Here is a 21094-nt window from a genome sequence, read left to right as displayed (position 1 = left end):
CACTGGCTAGTGAGCAGCCCCTTCACAAAGTATCACTACTACTATGTTAAAGAAAAGTGATCTGTGCATTTTTGTTCAGGAAGTTTAGTAGCCCTTCGTACCACTCATTTTCCTCGAGGTAGCCTTCAGTCTTAAAAGGGTTGATGAACCCTGGCATGAATGACGCAGCTCAAATTAGCATAGCATAGCATGGCATAAAGGTATTTTATCGCATGTAATTGTATTGTATGGTATTGTATCATATTGTACTGCTTCATCTCTTATCATATAGTATAGTATCCTAAAGTATCAAACCATACTGTAACATAATGTACTAAATAATATTTATCACAAAACATTTTGTTTCATTTATATGAAATAGAATAGTATTGTACCACAAAGTATAGTATGGTATCGTGTTGTTACATATCACATCAGGTTGTATCATAGCTTATTGTTTCATAATTTATCATAGTAGCACATCATTCCCAACCATATTGTAATGTATCATTTTGAACCATAATATATAGTATTGAATCCTGTTGCAATTTAAATGCTGCCCATTTAAAACTGCACTTTTATCAAGGAATTATATCATAAACCCATTATATTGTTAGTCATACGAGACCACAAAAAGGCTGTTGGGAGATTTTTTTTTCTTTTTTTTAACAATGAGAGAAAAACTTTGTGAGAACTTCTTACCAACAACCAAGAAAACAGAGCTTGTTTCAGGGTTTGTCATCGTCTCCACTGTCGCCCGACACTCCACAGTTGTGTTTCTGAGTGCCTGAAACTTCAGCACACTGGTAGAGTTGGAGTAATCTCCATCATCAGCGTGGGTGGTGTTGTACAGGCCGGGGTCTACAGGCTTTCCATTCAGGGCCCAGCTGATGGACGGTGTGGGGAACCAGGCAGCTGTAACACACCTGAACTCCACCTGCTCGTCTTCGTTCACCTTCTGGTTTCCTCCAGTGATGCTGACTGTGCCGTTCTCTGGTAAATAAAAACAGGACAGATTTACTCTCTGAAAACTCTGACTCAGTCCCAGAGTGTCAGGAACAATATGTGTGCAATAACCCAGTAACATAATCATCCGCTCAGACAGTCATTTTATTCCCAGGATTTATTATTTATTCGAGCTGCCGAGTGCAGCCGGGTCTCAGAGTGTAAACATTAGAGCTGTATCAACACAAAAATATGTACCTGATTTATACTGTACATATTATTAAATACATCTAACCAAATACCTACTGCTTATACAATTTACACAGGCCTTTCTGAGAGAACGCTGGATGGATGGATGGATGGATGGATGGATGGATGGATGGATGGATGGATGGATGGATGGATGGATGGATGGATGGATGGATAAATGGATGGAAGGATAATGTGCATGTGTGGATGAAAGCATATGGATGGGTTGATAAATGATAAATGGATGATGGTTGGATGAGGGATAATGGTGGGTAAATGAACGGCTGAACCCCAATTCACACATAAAGTGTGAGCGCCGCGCAGCACACTGGGCTGTACTTAAAAACCTATCTAGTCTATCATTGCATAAACACAGGATGTGCTTCAGTCTGCCAGCGCCACGACCACCAACAGCTGAGCGTGGCTCTTTCACTGCGAGCCTATTTTTGCCGGTGTGCGCTGCAGAAATGCATCAATCACTGCAGAGCAGATCGTACCAAACAGGAAATCAGACACAAATGTGATCAAAACTACGTCACTGGCACATGTCCAGAAGTCAGTGGTAGGTCAGATTCAGAGAAAATCTGACGTTTTGGGGGAGAAAAAGTTAATGATGGAGGTGAAAAACTTCATTATTTTATACGATACAACATTTTTTCTATAAGGAAGGAGAAGACATGGACTGAAGGTGCTCAAGTTTTGGGAGGGCCAGGTGAGTTTAACATGCTAGTTATTCACCATGGAAGTATGTTGTCGTGGGTGGGATTCCTGCAGGAACAGGTGGTTCTCCTGTGATCTTGCTATCTCGGGTACCCAGCTGCTTTGGGCACTGCCCTGTGCAGAGCAACACAGCACACACACTTTATGTGTGAACTGGGGGTAAGAAGATGGATGGCTGGTATACTAAAAATGCATGAACGGATGGATAGATAAACCAGATTGATGGACGGATGTATGGATGGATGAATGGATGGATGGGTGGATCTACAGAAGACAGATGATAGGATGGATAAAAAAAATGATGAATAGATGTTGAATGATCAATAGTTGGATGTACGATTGATTGACTGACAGACAGACAGACAAATGGATGGACAGACATTCGGACGGATGGACAGACGGACAGAGTGATTGACTGACTGATTGATTGATTGATTGACTGATGGGCGGGTAGTTCGATGAATATAGAGGACAGCTGGATAGATGAATGAAAGAGATAGCAGGGGTGGGAGAAATAACCGTTTCCATTGATGTGTTTTTATTTTTATATTTAAAACTTTTTTTTGTTTCATCCAAAACCCTTTTTTCATATTTAAATTTTTAATTCCAGTTTTTGTTAGTAAACTGGGCTGGAAAATCGGTTTCTTCTTTTCTCCAGCAGAAGGCAAAATGTTTTTCTCTGAGTTTTTTTGGGGGAAATTACGGCTCCTGATAAAGTCTGTTGAAATCATCACCATTCATCTTTTTCAATCAGAAACATCCAAGAAATATAATTTAGATCAAATTACATCCTAAAAAATCGCCAAGAGAAGCATATCATTCCAACCCTAGATAGATAGATAGATAGATAGATAGATAGATAGATAGATAGATAGATAGATAGATAGATAGATAGATAGATAGATAGATAGATAGATAGATAGATAGATAGCACAGTGCACCATGAGAAAAATTTCTGGCTCAAGCATTCAGCCATTCTTGAAGCTATCACTGTCATTTGTTTTTGTTGATTTTAATTTCTTTCAGCTGGAATTTAGTTTTATTCAAAGACTCTATCAGAATATTGATTTGATTTATTAGACTTGGATCAGCTTAAGATAAGATGTTCCCCACTCAAGGCTGAAGAAGTGGTAGCACTATGATAAGTTTAAAAGTTGCTGAACTTTGAGTTTTTAAGAATGTGTAACTGGGTCCATAACTACACCATCTTTTTTCCATTGCTTTATCTGTTTCTGCTCTAAAGGGTTTGTATTCAGAATGGTAAATTGTTCTATTTTCAACTAATTTTCAGATTTCAACTTTTAAACCACCAAGCCTTGTATTTTACACTTCACATTTTGTTGTATTCATTTATTAACTCAAGAAGTATTTGTTTGGTTTTGCATGAAATGTCAGCAGAGGACAGAGATGTACACAGAGCTGAGATGCAGCTGACGATCCATGAGTAGAGCTGGTGTTTATAGACCACATGTTCTGACTACTGAGCTGAACTCACACCATGTCAGCGCCTCTTACTAGCAGCCTTGCAGAAAGGAATCAATGTGCTCACCTGGCAGGTCTATTAAGTGGATTTATCTGCTTTGGCTGCAGGTTTGCTTCATGCACAGACAATGTTTGCAATCATGGTGGTCCTAATCTACACTGTGAGGGTGAACACTCTTATAATCAATACCAATTCACAGCCTGAGACTGCAGGCCAGATGTTACACAGCGACTTTAGCTTCAGGTTATGAGATTAGCTGCTGGAGGAAAGGAAGCAAATATGTAGCGTTTTGTTTGATTCATGTCATTCTGCTGTGTAGAGTCTTGGTTTGAAGCTGCTGAATAGGAAACACTGCCTCACACAGATATGAGATGTGCTTAATGTCTCCTCCCTCTTCCTCCTGGTGCTAACAACAAAATGTTTTATGTTGTTTCTTTCAAAGAGAGTAACTTTAATCCAAAATTCATGGCAGAGATTTTCTCTCAGGCCTCACATCTCCATTTCTGTGCTTCTGATGTCAAAACATGTCCCACTTCTTCTCCATTTATAAGCCTGTGTAAGCAAAACAGTAAACATCCCCACAGTCATAGTATACATATTCATGATGCTACAAAGTGTGCCGAACACAGACTGAGAGACTGGGAAGGCTTTGAAAGATGGACTTTTAATGTCCAGTCTGGTGCTCTTTCATTTGAACTGTTAGTCACAGACTTTTAGACTGAGCAAACTTAGTATCTCACACCACAAGAATTTAACCTGGCTCCTTCTGGGTTTATTCACAGGTCTGCTCTTGCTACAGATTTACAAACACAGGTGTGAAAAATGAAGCAGAATCAGAGACTGTTTGTGACCAAAGCTGCTTTTTAGTCTTTACCAGGTCATAACAGTTAGCAAGTGTCCAACCTTTGGAGTGCCAAGAGAAGAAACTGGCTTATGGATGACCAAATGACAAGTATTTGGAGCCAAACAAATGATTTATGTTATATTTTAGCAGCTTCACAACTTTTGAGAGAGGCATTTTAAGTGTAAAAATTATGTAATGTATGGTACAAAATCACAATTCCATTCAGTGATAAATTACTAAAAGTCCCTTTTTCAGAGTTTTTACTGTCCTTGCTAGTACCCAGGCTTAAATATGTATATATATATATATATATATATATATATATATATATATATATATATATATATATATATATATATATATATATATATATATATATATATATACACACACACCGCTTTTTCCATGTAGGACAAACGGTTTGTAAATGCTAGACATTGGAAAATAAGTGCGTCTTTGAACGCCTCGAGGGTTTGGGAACCAGATTTTATATATATATATATATATATATATATATATATATATATATATATATATATATATATATATATATATATACTGTGGTCTTTTTACAAAACTGTTGTTTCAGTCTCTGTATAATTTTTTTTTACCTATACTGCAGCCAATCACCAGGGGGAGCAGTTTGTGTGCCGATCTTTTGTGGTAATCTCATGATGACATCTCTTTTTTTTTTTTTACAGTCTATGCTTTTGGCCTGGCATCCACACAAAACCGCAGCTTTACGTTGCTATTAAAATGTTTTCTGAAAACACCGCCCAAAGTGAACAACTGGAGAACTCTGTTTTCATGGTTTTGTGTGTAGGATGGGAAACAGAGTTTTCGCTCTAAAACATCACAGCTGAATGACTGGGTCTCATTCTGATTGGATGGCATGGGTTTCATGTCTGAAAAACACTGACAAATATGGGTTTGGCATGCTGGCAGCCGCACTTATCTGCAGATTAGCCTGTTGAGTGTGGACAAAAGTGTTTTTAAAATTGAATCGGGGTGGAGGGGGTGTTGTGAGAGGTGATTATTTTGTGTACAAGGCCTAAGTCTCCCTGCTACAAAAACCACCTTCCCCCTGATTGGCCAGCCCTCTGAAGGCCTGTCAAGGGCAGAGCTGTAGGCAGACCTTGGTGTTTGAGGCCCGCCATTCCATCAAGTCATGACACAGTTAGGAGGTCCTTATGATACAACCCCATCAATTCATGAAGAGCGTGTGAAGAATGTGCGAAGATATTTTTAAAACTGACCATTTTGATCAGTTGGGCATGACAGAAAGCTGGTGGTGCTAGCTCTGCTAATGTTAGCCACTCTCAGTTTGACCAATGTGATATTTTTTTTTATCCAACAACTCTGTGATCCAGTGTTTAGCTGTGTTAAATCTGTGGTTTTTGATGTTGTTGTTTTCCAAGTATTTTGTAGCTTTGACTTTTCAGCTAATTGCGGTTTAAATTTATGATAAAACAACTCTGAATTTATTCACTTCAAAGCAAACCTTATTTTTCTAGAAAACAATATGATACCTGCAGTAAATGATGACAACTTCCTGTTGTTAATGACAGTGGGTAGCTTTTGTAAGCTCTTTTTTTAAACCATTTCTGGTCTTTTGTTTTCCTTCTGTTCTGTGATGCAGGCTGTTAAAGCTTCATAACTCTGTCCTAACAACAGAACAACTCCTCTCTTTAGAGGCAACAACAATTAGAGTAAAAGGTTGTTATAGTCTGAGATAGAAGTCATTACAAACACCCACACACAAAAACAGCCTCATTAAGTCGAGTCTCCCGCTTCATCTTGTGCCTGCGCGGATGAAAATCACTTTAAGTCGACTGAAATGAGCAGAGTTCCTCCATTAAACGCAGCTCCCCTCTAAAGGTGAGTGGGAGATAATAAGCGCTCCACTATCATGCTAACAGCAGAGGAGAACAGGTAGGCAATTACAGCTTCATGTCTGCCTGTGTGTGTGTGTGTTAGTGTGTGAGAGAGAGATAGAGAGAGACGGGGGGAAGAAGAGAGGGAGCGTTTAGAAGCACATCAACATTTTGCTCATCCACTGCTGCCCTCTACAGTCTGTCCTGGTCATTACATCACTCTGACACATTAGATATATGTCTATAGTTGGCTGTTGCTGGGTGATAACCAGGATGTTTATCATCTGTTTCTTAGCCTTGTGAAAAAGTGCAAATGTTTCAGCTGGTTTAAGCATGATCACAAACTTGACTCTAATGTTTGTCCAAATCAAAGGTTTTTTTGTCTTTTCTTGGCTGTAAGTTTATTTCTGTTTGGTGTTCCTGGTGCTGGAAACTCTGAGTGTAAAGTAAAGCAGTGCTTTAGTGAAACATGCGAGTGTGTGGTTTTGTTCATTTTCATCAGAGAGCACAGTGGCTCACACAGGTGGCCTTTGTGCTTCCAAACATGCTGAGCGTTTGTTGAGCCTTTGCAGAGTTTGGGAGTTGTTTCAGGCATGAGGATGAGCTCAGCTCAGCATCAGTGAGAGCCTAAGGGAACTTTTTGTTGAGGGTTTTTGGATGTTACTGAGAGCTGAAATGTATGATAGCAGTAGGCCTGTCACGATAATCAATAAATCGAGTAACCAAACGATAAATAAAAACATCCTCAGTAAGTTTGCCTGCCTCGATAAACTGACACGTGCATGCATGTTTGTTTTCCTCCTTTCTTTCGACCAAAGAGGCTGAATGAGAAGATGGCTCACTACGTCTATCTTTCCTAACATCGAGGTGGATAGGTTCTATAGCAGATTTAGTGGATTAATAGCGGAGTAAGCATCTGTCAAAAATGCGATCTTTGGGGTGAAGACGGGGCTGCTTGCGCGTACACACAGAGAGAGCTGAAGCGAGCGTCCTGAGGGGTAAGGAGGAAACACACGCTAATATGAGTGATGGCACGAAAGATACGGATCTTAAGCCGCCTGCCACAGTCCCAGTGTGGGAATATTTTGTTTTTTATCAGAATGAACAAAGTGTGAGCTCATGAACACCAACGAGCTGATATGTCGCATTTTTCTGAAAATAGTGGCGACGAAGAAGAAGAAGGGGAGGTGCAGCGGAGCCTTGTTCTTTGACAACCGCTCTTACTGAGGCTTTTGGTCTGCAAAGTAAATAGAAATAAAAGTGCCAAATGGTGGGCGCTCAAAGACAGCTACTTTGCCAAAGAAATGCAGCCCTTCAATACGCTTGAAAGCCAGAAATTTTCAAAATGTTTGACAGACAGTACGGATTGACTGGGAAAAAGTACATGTTACAAACAATTCAGGAACTGTATAAACTCCTTTTTATTTAGGCTATAGTTTTTATTGTTGTTGTTGTTTTTTTTGGAGTTTTGTTTTTTTCTTTAGAGACAGGATCTATGTTTTATTGTTTTTGATTAATATTAATTATTTTCATTGACATGTATTTTTCTCTAAAAGAGAGTCCATTTCATTTTCATTGTATTTTTTCCTCTTTCTTGTTTGTTAAATTTATTATATTTTTTGTTTTAATTTATTTTATTTAAAAGATCCTGACCTTTTAATTACAGTTGAATACTCTTAAGAAATTAAAGTTTGTTGCTTTTGATATGGTGTACTCACTTTATTATCCCATTTATCATAATTACATCAATGAAAAAATGGAAAATGGAATAGAAAAAATGGAAAAAAATCAAAATAATATTGACGATAATATTGCTTATCGGCAATAATATTTTGGAAAATAATCGTCTAGCAAAATTTGTTATTGTGACAGGCCTAGATAGCAGCTTATAAACACCGATGGATGGCCTTACCTTGCACGGTAAGCTTTGCCATCTTTGAGCCGTACGGCCCCTGCACAGTGCAGACGACCGACCCAGCGTCTCCCCGGCTGACATCACGGATGGTGAACTCCACACAGCTGGCGTCACCAGCAGAGCAGAATTTGGCTGAAAACCTCGGTGAGGAGGAGGTGATGTTACCGCTGACAGGGATGGTGAGGACCAGAAGACCTCCGACTGCCCAGGTCATAACCTGCCAGCTTCCCTGCACAGAGGCGTTGAATCTCACGTCAGAGCCTCGCAGCACGGTGGAGTTCAGAGGCTCCAGCTGGAACTGATCTGGATTTGCTGGATTAGAAAGAGACAACATGACAGTTTGAAGAGAGAGGAGTGTACATAAACATAATTATTGCTGAAAAATATTATCTTATGAATTATGTTATACACAAGATTATATTAAATGTGGATATAAGGTAAAAAATCCTGAGTGTTCAGACTGAATGTTCAAATTTTCAAAGTGCTACACAACATGTATGTTGTTGTAATCTCGGAATCTGTGTGTGAAGTGATAAAAACAATCCAATCTAAAAGTAGCAAGCTCATGACAATACTTGTTGAAATGATGAGGTCATCACGTAAAGATCCCCAGACTGGTTTATGACCTGTTCAAGAGGTGAGCCTCAAACCCCAAAGGTTTTTTTTTTCAATAAGTATGTTTCTGAAGACTGTTGTACTGTTGTAAGTTGGTTGTACATGGGTAGCCCTATTGAACATAATCATGAGATGTTTGAGTAAGTCCTGAAAAAAAAGTACTGGATCAAAATAACACGAGCAGAGTTTTGCTTGAGTTAGATGAAATCTTTTATGAGGGATTTTAATGGTTTGGTTAGATTTTTTGTGAACTGAATAAGTTTAATTATGCCTCTGTGTTTTATGTGTGAATCCATTTTTCTTATGAAAGCGCCCAGTTGTTGTTGTTGTTTTTTTTCATTTAAAACAGGAGCATTTGGTGTTTTTTTTTTTTTTTTTTTTAGATTCTTGTTTTACTCCAGCCTTACTTATTTTACACATAATATAAACATTAAAACAGTTACTGTTTCGAGCTTTAACAACGTTACCATTATAAAGGTGCAGTTTGTAATAATTAGGGGAGCAGAAATGGTAGAAATACCATATAGTATTTACATGTGTTATACTTAATAATAGGGTTGTTCAGATCAGATCATGTGATCGGAAATCAGGGCCAATCACTTACAGACTCGATCAGACATTACATCCCAATCATCCCATATATACAAATTCTTCTTACTTTCTATCACATCTATAATAGTTCAAAACATATGAGATAAATAACATCTTAGTATTTACTACCATTATGTGGTGGTACAGAGTCAGACCGTCTCAACCCTACAGAGAAACAACGCAGGGCATGACATCACAACAGTGACATTATTGATTGAATGCTTTAAAGTAGAGCAGAACATGGCAGGAGCTTTAAGCTGGGAGCGCAATGTATCTGAGTAGAAGTGTTGGATCAGGCCTCAGGATCAGCTGATACTCAAAATCAAATGACTCGGACTTGAGGGCGAAAATACCTGCTCAAGACAGTTTTTCTTATTGCTTTGGTCACATTTCTTTTAACAAGTTGCTTTGGGACATCATTCATGCAAATGATTATGTACATCTCTGCTGTTTCCTACATTGTAAGGTGCTTTTGTCATTTTTGATCAAAATAGATTACCATGGGTCTGTTGAATAGTCATGACATTTAGTCATTGATAAATCTTTACATGCAAAAAGGTTGAACAAGTTATCATAACATGTCAAACAGTTTTTCATGCAATTCCATTATACTTTACTAAATCTGTCTGGCTTGATAAATTGCTCCCTGGTCAATCTTGACTACTAACAAATGAAAATGTGTGAAGCATTAGATCAATCAATGATCAACCAGTTTTCTGAAATAGTTCGGGTTCATCTGATGAATTATCAACTGGTAAGTATGTCTGCATACCTCTGTATAGAACAACTGTGTCCTCAATCATTCAGACTTTTTGTGGACTGAGAAGATCTTCGTTGTGATGTGGATGAGAATTTGTGGCCCAACATACAGACATAAGGACGTGTAGGAAGACTGTACTCACCTGTATGAACAGTTTTCCCTAAAGAGACAGTGCTATGTTCACATTTCTACCTTTGTTTTTTGTTTTTATCTTTGTCCTATGCATCGCCTTCTTCTCTTTTCATATCACAATGATGAGTTCAGTCAACAAATTACAGCACAAACAGTGAAAGTGAAAATGCAAATTTTGTCCAGTCTCTTGTAATTAATCTCCCAAATACACTAAGATGTAACTTACAATTTACAATAACTGTCATAAAAACTTTAGGAATAGTTTACATCAGAACGTCCTTCCAGAGTAAATTGTTATACTGACAACATGACTCAGCACTTTGACTGCCCTATCCATACACACTGACACAACGACTGAGCAAAGCAACTGAGAAAAAATCTGTAGTATTCATTAATATGTATTAGTGTGGAATTTAGGGGCTTTCTGTCCTGAATGATAAGTTGCCTTCTTCCTAAGCAAGGGAAACTTTTAATTTATAATGTTATTGTTCGAAATCATCTGTTACAAAAATGTCTACATGAGTGTGTACTTTTATGAAAGAGTTTTACACACCAAGATAACCTTCAGCTGGCTGATACAGATTCTTGTTGCAGGTATTATGCTGCAGGTGTTCAAGTCACTGTTTTACTTTACTTTATCACACAGAGGAATGTAAAAAATAAAAGGGACTCAGGAAACTTTAGCTGAACTTTCACTTCATTCAGAACAAGAGCATGAAACACTCTCTGTTCAATCAGTGTTGAGACATGTTTGAGTTTGCTGAGGGATCGTAAACACTGAAAGGACGTTTGTTTTGTTTTGTTGGTTTCTGACAAGACTGAAACTCAAACACTCATCTATCTTGACTAATCCCCCACATTTAGAGAGCTGGGGTTTAGAGACACTTGAATTTTTTTCTGAATGTTTGAGAATCTTTAGAGGAGTGCCAAGACAAGAAACTGCCCTGTACTGTGTCTGAAAGAGGACTGTGCCTGACTTAGAGTAGCATCTGTTGGGTTTATTTCACATCCTTCATGGCAGCACAGAGGCTCATGGTTAAAACAGTCTAAAGTGACTCATTGACCTGCAGAGAAACACCCTTCACAGGAAATGATGATGGACTTCCTGACACCACAGTTCTATCTTCACTTGCAAATCTTTTAAAACCTAAACCAGATTGTGAAAAACTTGAATGCTAGTGTTCAATCCAGAGTCTTCCACTTTGATTTACAAGACCCAGTTTCAGCACATGTCAAAATGAGATGTTGTCTGAGAATCTGAGAATGAAGTCAAACTTAATGGATGTTTTGGCCTAGTCAGTGGCAATGAAGGACTTCCGGTAAAGACTTCCTCTTTCTTTGAACTCCATCGTTTATGGTCAGGCTTTTACCAACATGAGCATTGGCTGCGCTCAGGTCAAAAACAAAGTTTAGTTCTGCTCTCCTTATAAGGCTACACAACAAACACCAGCATCGTTTCTTCTTCATTACGTCCCCCAGAGTAGTGCCTGTTCATCTGGTGGGTCTCAGTTTTACTGTAAACATTAAGTCACAGAGAGGCTTCCTGAACAATACGTTAAAATGTTTGTTCTGTATATAGGGTTCAGATCAGTGTTGATGAATTTCAAGAATAGTGGTGATTCAAATAGTGACGGCATGAAGCAGGTTTCTTGCTCTTATTGAAAGGAGGTAAACAGAAAGAGGTAAACAAATTGCTGGTAAGCCTGCCCACACCAAACCCTGCTGATAATAGACTGTTCTGTTCCACTCACTCTGTGCACCGTTTTCTAGTACAGACTTTTGACAACTGCTGTCAACAGAGGCCATATTGGAAATAATGAACACAATATAACTATGTTCAAGTTTGAATGAAGAAAAGAGGAGTTTCTCAAATGAACTTTCAAGAACTGCAGTTTTTAGCAATTTAGCAAAGATTTCCTATTTTTTAGAGCAGAGGATGCCACTTTAAGCACCGGAACTGCCATGACAGGCTTTTTGACTGTTTTTTATGTATTTATTTATTTATTTATTTATTTATTTATTTATTTATTTATTGATTTATTTATTCCTTTGTTCCTTTTTATTTATTTATTAATTTAATTTATTTAATGTATTTATTGATTGATTGCTTTATTCCTTCCTATGTTCCCTTTTATTGATTGATTGATTGATTGATTGATTGATTTTATGCATTTATTGATTTATTTATTCATATTTTTGTCAGAACTTTTCAAAATTAAAAAAAATCTCGACAAATTTTGAGGATCATTTACTTTCCCTATAGTGTCTTTATTTTAATGTGCAATTTATTTTTAAAGATTGAATTTAAGGAGCATAAAAAAAACAGCTATTTTAGCCATAACTGGTCATGTTGACCACACAATTTTTCCCTAACAGGAAAAAAGAAGAATTTAGAACATTACTAATTTATAAATAAAATTTCTAAGGATCAGGTGAGAAAGCTGATGGTTGCTCACGCCTTGAAGATGATTCAAGCTTTAGACGGTGGCCAGTTGATGCTTAAGATGATGTTGGAAATAGATGTGATATTAAAAGTGCTAAAAAGAAACGCTGGTATTATTTTGTTCTTTTGAGACATATGCTTATGTAGGAGATGTGTGATTTACGTATTTAGGTGCTCAGAAAGACAGATTTAATTGTTTTGAACCTAGAAAACAAAACAACCGCTCATGGTGATTCTAGTATTGTTTGAAGTCCAGTGCTTCAAGTGTTAAGAAACATAATAGAGCCAAAACCACACCTCCTTTCATACTCAAGTCCAAACCTCTGAGTTTAGATTCAATATGTTTGTGTCCAATCAGGATTAGCTAGTATTTTGCACAGTATACAGCAGGGGTGACTCCTCAGTTTACCATGACAGTTAATTTATTCATTCAGAAGCTGATTAAAGAGACTGTGAGACAAAAATGACCCAACGGGTTGTGAGATTTTAATCTATCCCTTCTCTGTCTCCATTTCCCACACAGACCTCTGCTCTTAACTGGAATAGATTAACTCTAAATCAAACTCACATTTTCACCGTGTATGAAAAAGGTTATTAATCCATATCTAAATGACTAACCTGCAAGAACCCAGACACATAAAACTCCTGGGTTTATCCTTCCTGTGCCTCTGTCCAGCAGGTTTTTAATCATTACAGTGCACAGTTATTAGAAAAATGAAAGGTTACCTCTGGTTGCACAGAGTAATGAGAGGATGCAGAGGAGTTTCAGCCATGATGAAGAGACAGCCATTGTTGAGTTGTTTTCCTCAAAAATAAAAGAGAGACGGAGACAGTGGTGAGAATATGCAGCAGGGGGATTCTTTATGTTTCAAAGGATGAGGACATTTAATCAACATCTTAGAGTGAATTTAATTAAATCCAGAGAAAACAGACATTTGACGTCAGAAGTGGCAGCTGTAAAAGTCACAAAGCAGAAGTTTTTATCCACTTTAGAGCCATAACAACAACAGGAGAGGAAAATCTGCCTTTCTTCCAAAAAATGAATACACAAACACAAAAAATGCACCTATTTACTGTCCAGTGATGACCGTTGACTGAAAAATGTCAGTAATTATGATAATAACTCTATTTATACAACACCTTCAAGAAACAAGAGTTTACAAAGTGCTGTGACAGTCATGGGTGCAAACAGAGGATCAAAGCAGAAGAGCTCAAACTCAAACATCAGGACAGCAAACACAAAGAGAAGCCACACAACAATTTAAGACATCATCACCCAACAACAGAAGCTGTGACCAAAGAGACCAGGAAGTAAAATGATTGAAGCAATAAAAGGTAAAAACAATAAAAGGGCTACTTGCAGGACAGAGAAATAAGTTAATATAAGTGTATAGAGAAGTAGATGCAACAAGGTGAAATAAAAGAAATAAAGGTAGATGAAATCAACAATATATGTCAAAACTTTAAGGATAAAAGCAGTGAAAGAAATAAAAACAAGAACAATACTACATTGTAACTACTTGTAATTGTAATAATACATTGATACAAAAAAATTCCAGAAATAAAAACTATTGTTTTAGGATTCAAGCAAAAACGGATGACAAAAGAATTTATTGAGTAATTTATAAAGTAAAAGGACAACATCGAATGGCAATGTACAAAAGTGAGTCATAAGTAATTATGACTAAATGTGACTGATATCACATCTTCAATAAGCATTTAAATTTGGTTCTGGTTGTACATAAAATTGTTGCTTTGACCAAATACTGAATTTCTTTGAAATAACTTAAAAAAATAAAAAAAATAAAATAGAAAACTCCTTTAATATTCTTGCTTTGTATTAAAGGTCATGCAGCTGATCAGAGTTTCACATAAAAATTTGATCAGTCTTTAGACAAGATGACAAAAAAAAAAAGCTTACACTTAAAAAAAAAAAAAAAAAAAAACCCTCTAAGAGCAGCTTAAAAAACTGACTATCAATCAAATTTTACTTATAAAACAATATAACAATAATATTCTTTATTAGCTCAATGTGAATAAAACCAAACAGTTTAATCAGGTTTTGAACTAAGATCCATTTGAACTTGCTTTATATGGTCCTTAATTCAGAAAAACATCAATCGTAAATTGTAAATATTTTCTTTTTGAAGTCAGTTTATAAATAAAAAACATATAAAAATCTTAAAGGACAGAGACTTTTTTAAAATAATAATAATAATAATAATAATAATAATAATAATAATAATAATAATAATAATATAAATTGTTAATTATATATCCTTCATTTAAAATAAGTTTGTCTACAAAGTGCGTGTACATCCAAGCACAAATAAACAACCTAAACACTGAAACGTATATAAAGGTAGCGAGCTCAACATCACATGATCCAGTAGTTATTCACTCTAACTGAACTAACACAACAGGATATGATGTGAGTCACCAAACTAACCAGTCAAACCAATACTATTGAAACCAGCTTGTTGTAATTTATCTTCTGTTCCTTTCTGGTTTACTCCCTAACACACCACTAACGGCTTTAAAACTTGCCCAGTCTTGTTAACAAAACAAACCGCTCTCATAAATCCCCTCACAAGACTAATCATCTCCATTCTTTTATGTTTTTCATTCAGAAGCATCCAAGGTTAAATAGACTTACTGTGTTTGAGCTCTGGCTGCGTAGTGTCGAATGAACCAAAGCTTCATTTCCTGAAAGCTCAGGTGAGCGGTTGACTCCACCTGAAGCTGTGACTGCCCTACAGAGAGCAAAGGTTCATGAAAGCAGCTCTTATTATCTCTCAGTCACTCAGCAATAAAAGCCTAAACAGACGCCCAGGTGAGGCTTTGAGGTGTTGTTTCCACCTGCTGGTGAAGGGACAGGTGAGGCTGTGTCTTATCTGATGACTAATTCCAGGACATGTAAGTTTATGGGGTTTGTTTTTTTTCCCTTACCCCCTCATGGGTCACATAAAAGTTTTTTAAACATAAATTTGATCCTCTCGTTTCATCAGTTCTTATTTTATTTGGTCAGCCTTCTTTTGAGACTATAACCCTCACCATGTGGGGGCGCTGTTGGGATATCAAACTAAAAACAAAGGAAAGTGGGCATTGGCTGTGAAGGAACTTAAGGATACCCTTAAAAAGTTGATACAGCATTATGGTTCTGAATAGGTGATCAAAACTTTTTTTTTTTTACAAGTAATACTGTCAGATGGAGTAATTTTAAAGGAATTTTAATGACAGCATACAACTTAATGACCTTGGTGCATAACCCAAAAGTCGTAACAAAAAAAAAGTTGCTATTGACGGGAAAAAAAACAACAACCAAGACTAAATGTCAACAGAAAATCACTGTAAAACACTAAGAAATCACTGCAACACTGGTAAAAATACAGGGCAATGGCAATTTACACTGGGTGACAATATTACCCATAATAAGGCCTTTTTTTTCCTGGACCTCTACATCCACAGTATTTATGAGAACCCCGGTACACTTTCACACCTAATTAAGTTTTTTGGGTTTTCTTTTATAACCAGCTCATCTTTTTTTAAAGCTTTTGGTCTTGTAACAAAACAGCAATGCATTAAAACACAATAATGTCTGAGCCTATCACTTCCTATGACTGTCCTTTAAAAAGCTTTCTAAATTTTGATATTGAACACCATTTACCTCCTCAGAACATACACAAACATGAATAATAGAAAAATAGTTTTCCATATATAGCAGTTAAGTCTTGTTTATGGATGTAAATACACACCGACTTGAGTCCACTCCCAGCCTATGAGATTCATATCAGGCTTATTTAAAGTGTCAGTTCAACAAGACATAATCAGTATAATGAACACATGAAGCCAGTGCTGTGACTGTACTGTAGAGAGCTCTGACAATGACCTGAGGAGAGGAAAGAGTAAAGTAGGACCTCAGAACTACTTATCATCAATTCACATTCTCAGGGCAGCTACTTTCCTCAGACCTCATATACACAAATAACATTTCACTGTGTTAAAAGTTTAGAAATCTTACTAATGTAGTGACTCTGAGAAAGTATTACCAAATAGACAACACATCCACACAGTCACTCTGATTCCCTCAAGTTATAGTCAGGGTAAGAAGCGCTGCCGCTTGCTTCAGGTATAGAGTTGTGTTGGGAAAATCTCTCTAATTGTCATTTTATTGCTTCTAGTTGTATCAACAACAGCAAACGGTTATAACGCACATGGAAATCTGGCAGACAATTTCATGTTCTGATGGAGACAATGCTAGCCTTTAACCACTTCTGGGCTAACATGGCCATAGGTTTGGAATCGACTCCTTTACCATCATATGTTAGCACAAAGCCATAGTTAGCAAAAATGTTATCTACAATTGAATCACATTATCTTTTGACAACCAGTGAGTTAGAAAATATGTTGTTTGAACACCAAGTATCTTATCTACAACTGTAGTTTTGACACTGTCAAACTGTAGCATTAGCATTCATAGCTTAACATATTGTTAGCTTAAAAGGAGTTGAGAGATTTTTATGTTTTATTCTATTTTTTCCTTTAAATTATGTCATAATGACTCATTAAGTTAACTGTTCATTAAAAAAATAGCATTGTCAGATTCCATTTGTTGTAAGGACCTTAAAAATGTTTAAGTCTGTATAGTTGCACTGATGTCCCGCTTTGGGTAGTAACCTAGATGTGCAGCCACATTGGAGGTACACCGACATAAACAGTAGTATAATGTGTTTTTAAGACTACTTGTCTGCCAACAAATGTGGGAAAATATACAGAGCACACTAAAACCTGTGGCGAAGGACTCAGCCATCAAGAAAAAGAAAGAGATGCTTAACATGCAGAAGAGACCCATAGGAGGAGTTAGCATCTTTATCATCATCTAGCTAAAGGTTTGAAAACATAAATGTTACATCTTGATTTTCTATAAGGACAGATTATTGCTTCAGAAATCCTGATGAAGCTTAGTTGGCCACAATTGCCTCCATTCTTCGGACAATTGTTTGCACAACTCACCCCGATCTGCGGACATTTTTGGGAGTCAAAAGCATTTTTTTTTCTCACTCTGACCAATGACTGCAGCAAAAAACATGGCAGTAATTTTTAATTTTGTGTGCAAATAATCCTATACACCTGCAAGCTCAATTCAGTTCTGTTCTGAGAATGCTTCCAACATGGTCAAGCTCAAGTTGATTACGTCACGTATAAACACTTCGTAGCCTAATTCTGGCACTCACTTTACATGGCCGAATTTTTGACAGTTGATTCACTAGCTGAACGCAAAGAGGTGACAGAAAGCCTGCCTTTAGCTTACATCATGGTGGTAGCTGTGGTCCTCATTTTCCTTCTGACAGGCTCCACGTCTCTGTTCAGAAACAAACGGGTCACTGTGGTAAGATTATTTCCTCTGCTGGTAGAAGAAAACCTGTGGCTGGTAAAATAACTCACCTGAGTTAGCTGTAAGTCGATTAACAGCAAACATTAGCCTTTAATCAACTCTTTGTTAGCAACAACAAACTAGCTTATATGGCCTTTTTTTGTGTGTGTGTTAGCTAGCTTTTTTTAGCTAGAAAAACTTTTAGCTACAATGCTATACTGTTGCTACTTCTGCACTGTGACAAAGTACTGGTCCTTAATGAGTTTTTATTTTAAAACAGGTGATGGGGCAGGTATTGAAATATTTCTGTCTGTCTTACATGTGTGTTTGTATTTTGACAATATCAGTCGGACCTCGTTTTCCTCATCAAGAAGCTGTTAGTTCTATCTGGAAATCAATTCTTCATGGAAAAAAGGGGGTTTTAACACATTAAATAGAAGCAGTCAGTTTTCCTGGTAGGTTGACCCCTTTATGATCATCAAAGCAAAAACTCATCTTCTTTCCCACATCATTACCATAACCACTGACCGCACTGGTGATGTCTGTTTGCAGGTGATCCTCTCCCCATGAAGCAGGTGGAGGTGTAAGAGAGCAGCCTGTGGACCTGTGATAAATTTTGATTCGTCAGTGGGATGGCTGTGGCAAGCTCATTACCACAGAGGACATCTGTACTGCTTAGCTTCAACAAAGTGAGATGTACTGCAGGTAAGTCACTTCAGGTCTGACCCACTTTAAAGTGGAGCAAGGAGGGAAAAAAAGAAAGAAAACTTTCACGATTCTGTGAATCACTGAATGATGTTATCATTGTTAGCCACTAGATGTCACTGTAGGATCGTGTTCTACTAAAATCCCCTGTAAGGACTTTTTGACTGGTGACGTTTTTTTCCTTTCTCTCTTAACCTTTATTTAACTAGATCAGTCCCATTGGGATTAAAAACTTAATTTGCAAGGGAGACCTGGCAAAGACAGGCAGCAGCGAAAACACAAAGTTACAGGTAGGAAACACAAAAAGAGACAAAGCGCAGTCAACAAAACACAAGATAATGGATTAGAATCATTATACAACCAACCAAACTAAAACACTGACATATTATAGAACCTGCCTCCATGTCATTAATATGAGACTGAAGGAAACCAGCTTCTTGAGCTTTAGGTCATTCTGATGTCATGACACAGATTGAAGTTAACAACAACAATACCTCATTTTGACCCATAAAGCTGAACCAGAACATGGACAACTGGACTGACAACTTCTGCATTAATGCCTGTAGCCAGTGCAGGTGCTTCCGATAAGACAAATGCTGAAAAAAAACAGCTTTTATCTTTTTCCAACACAAATATTTAGCCAGTGATACATCTCAATGTTATCTTAAGAGAAAAAAAAAAACCTTGAAGATTTTACAAAGAAACTTATCTTTGCTTTTCTTTATACTACTTTATGCTACAAACATAAATTTAAATTCCATCTGACTGACTTGTCAAACTAGTTATGAAAACCACAAAGGAAAGAATGAATGGAAAGCAAGTCCCCAATTGGTTGATTAAAAACAGCAGCGCCAGCCCCACAAACATTAGATCTTTTTTGCAGTTTAACATCTACTTACCTTGGGTCATTTTTATGCATGGTACAAGTCAAGTGGTTGTTTGCCAGTTTAAGATAAGATAAGATAAGATAAGAAAAGATATGATAAGATAAGATAAGATAAGATAAGATAAGATAAAAATAAAAAAGTAAATAATTAAATAAATACATAAATAAATCAAAATAAATGAACAAAACCAGACAGATGACCTACAAATTCATCTCCATTTTCTACATCCAAATACTTACAATGTTGCACTTCAAGATGCCTTATATCACCTGTGCTTGTTTACATGAGGGTAGTATATAATTATAATAGTACAGAACTTGTTATTAACCAGGGCTAAACCTGTAACTAGCTAATAGTGGCTACTACTTCAAATATGATAGAAACTTCTCAAAGTGTCTTTGAAAGTGTTTTCCTCACTATACTAGGAATGGGTACCGAATTAGGAACTTTTATAGGTACCAACCAAATTCTGTCAAAAGTACTGTGTACGGCTTCAGGTTAAATCAAAAGGTACCATGTTTAGATATCTAAATGGATCCTTGTGACTGTGAGAGAATGGAAAAGTAGGTGATTTTCCATGCTGGCCATGAACACAGCATTTCAACTGATTAAAGAATAAATATGTTAAATTGAAAAAAATGTGTCTTTCATTATAAGAAAATGTGTTTTTTTTTTTTTTCAACCACATTAACACTAAAAAAGTGCCAAAAATTGGTACCGGTGAGTACCGGTACCAACCACCGTTGAGTACCGGTACCAACTGCCAGGTATCAGGCATCGGTATGGTATTGTTTCAAATGTGAAAGGTACCCATCCCTACACTCAACTACTATAATCATGTGATGTAGGTCTATGGCTAAGTCAAAGATGTGCTACAGTGGAATTGTTCATGGTTTTTACTGTCAGTTTGGGGAAGTTGAAAAAGGAAAAGTTATAAAAGAAAAACAAGTTTAACAAACCCCTTGATAATAATTTCCGGGATGATCATCCATGACATAAATCCGAAAAAATTATTAAGAATGATCTGTGATAATCCATAACTGTTGTTTTAACAGTGTGTGGCTCGGCTCTAAAATCATCATATTGCATACACAGGGTTATTGAGATGTTTTAAATTGTGGGCAAAGAAAAGCTAATATATTCAGAGCACAGTAATGCTTGGGTTCACAAGATATTATCACATGAACACAAGATACTAACTTTTTTCCTCAAGATGATCACATCACTCAAACATGACCATATCTTGTGTACACGATCGTAAAAGAACTAGTCTTTTTGTATAATCCAGTAGAGGTGGGCGGACAATCCAAATATCAATAATATCAATACTAATGTTGGTATTGATATTGATGGATACCAGGGTAAGAAGATCGATACTCAAGTACTTTTATAAAACTCCATCAGTCAGTGCATGCAGGAGAAAAAATTTACTAGAGTGACCTTACAGTGATCATTTTTTGATTAAAACTTTAGTTTTAGGAAAAGAATTCCACACATAACAGTGTTTTTGGGGAAAATTTGTTTTTCACTGTTCTACTGTTTCTGAACATAAACGTATATCATGACACTGAAGTATAT

At 36.8% G+C, this 21094-nt stretch overlaps 1 protein-coding gene across 1 annotated transcript in view; it reads right to left on the bottom strand.

Annotated features, from left to right (window-relative positions):
* Positions 1–19538, bottom strand: part of igsf5a (immunoglobulin superfamily, member 5a) — a 37688-nt gene extending 18150 nt beyond the window's left edge. The window contains exons 1-3 of the mRNA XM_074672503.1: positions 19529–19538; positions 8007–8321; positions 682–972 (exon numbers count right to left, since the gene is read on the bottom strand). Coding sequence (XP_074528604.1) covers positions 682–972; positions 8007–8321; positions 19529–19538 — 616 coding nt within the window. The remainder of the gene's footprint in view (positions 1–681; positions 973–8006; positions 8322–19528) is intronic.
* Between the last annotated feature and the right edge of the window lie 1556 nt (positions 19539–21094).

This window comes from Halichoeres trimaculatus, unplaced genomic scaffold, assembly GCF_033239565.1.
Source record: "Halichoeres trimaculatus isolate MK-OKI-2021-1 unplaced genomic scaffold, fHalTri1.1 fHalTri1_scaffold_6, whole genome shotgun sequence".
Lineage (NCBI taxonomy): Eukaryota > Metazoa > Chordata > Actinopteri > Labriformes > Labridae > Halichoeres > Halichoeres trimaculatus.
This window is presented reverse-complemented; position numbering and strand designations above follow the sequence as displayed.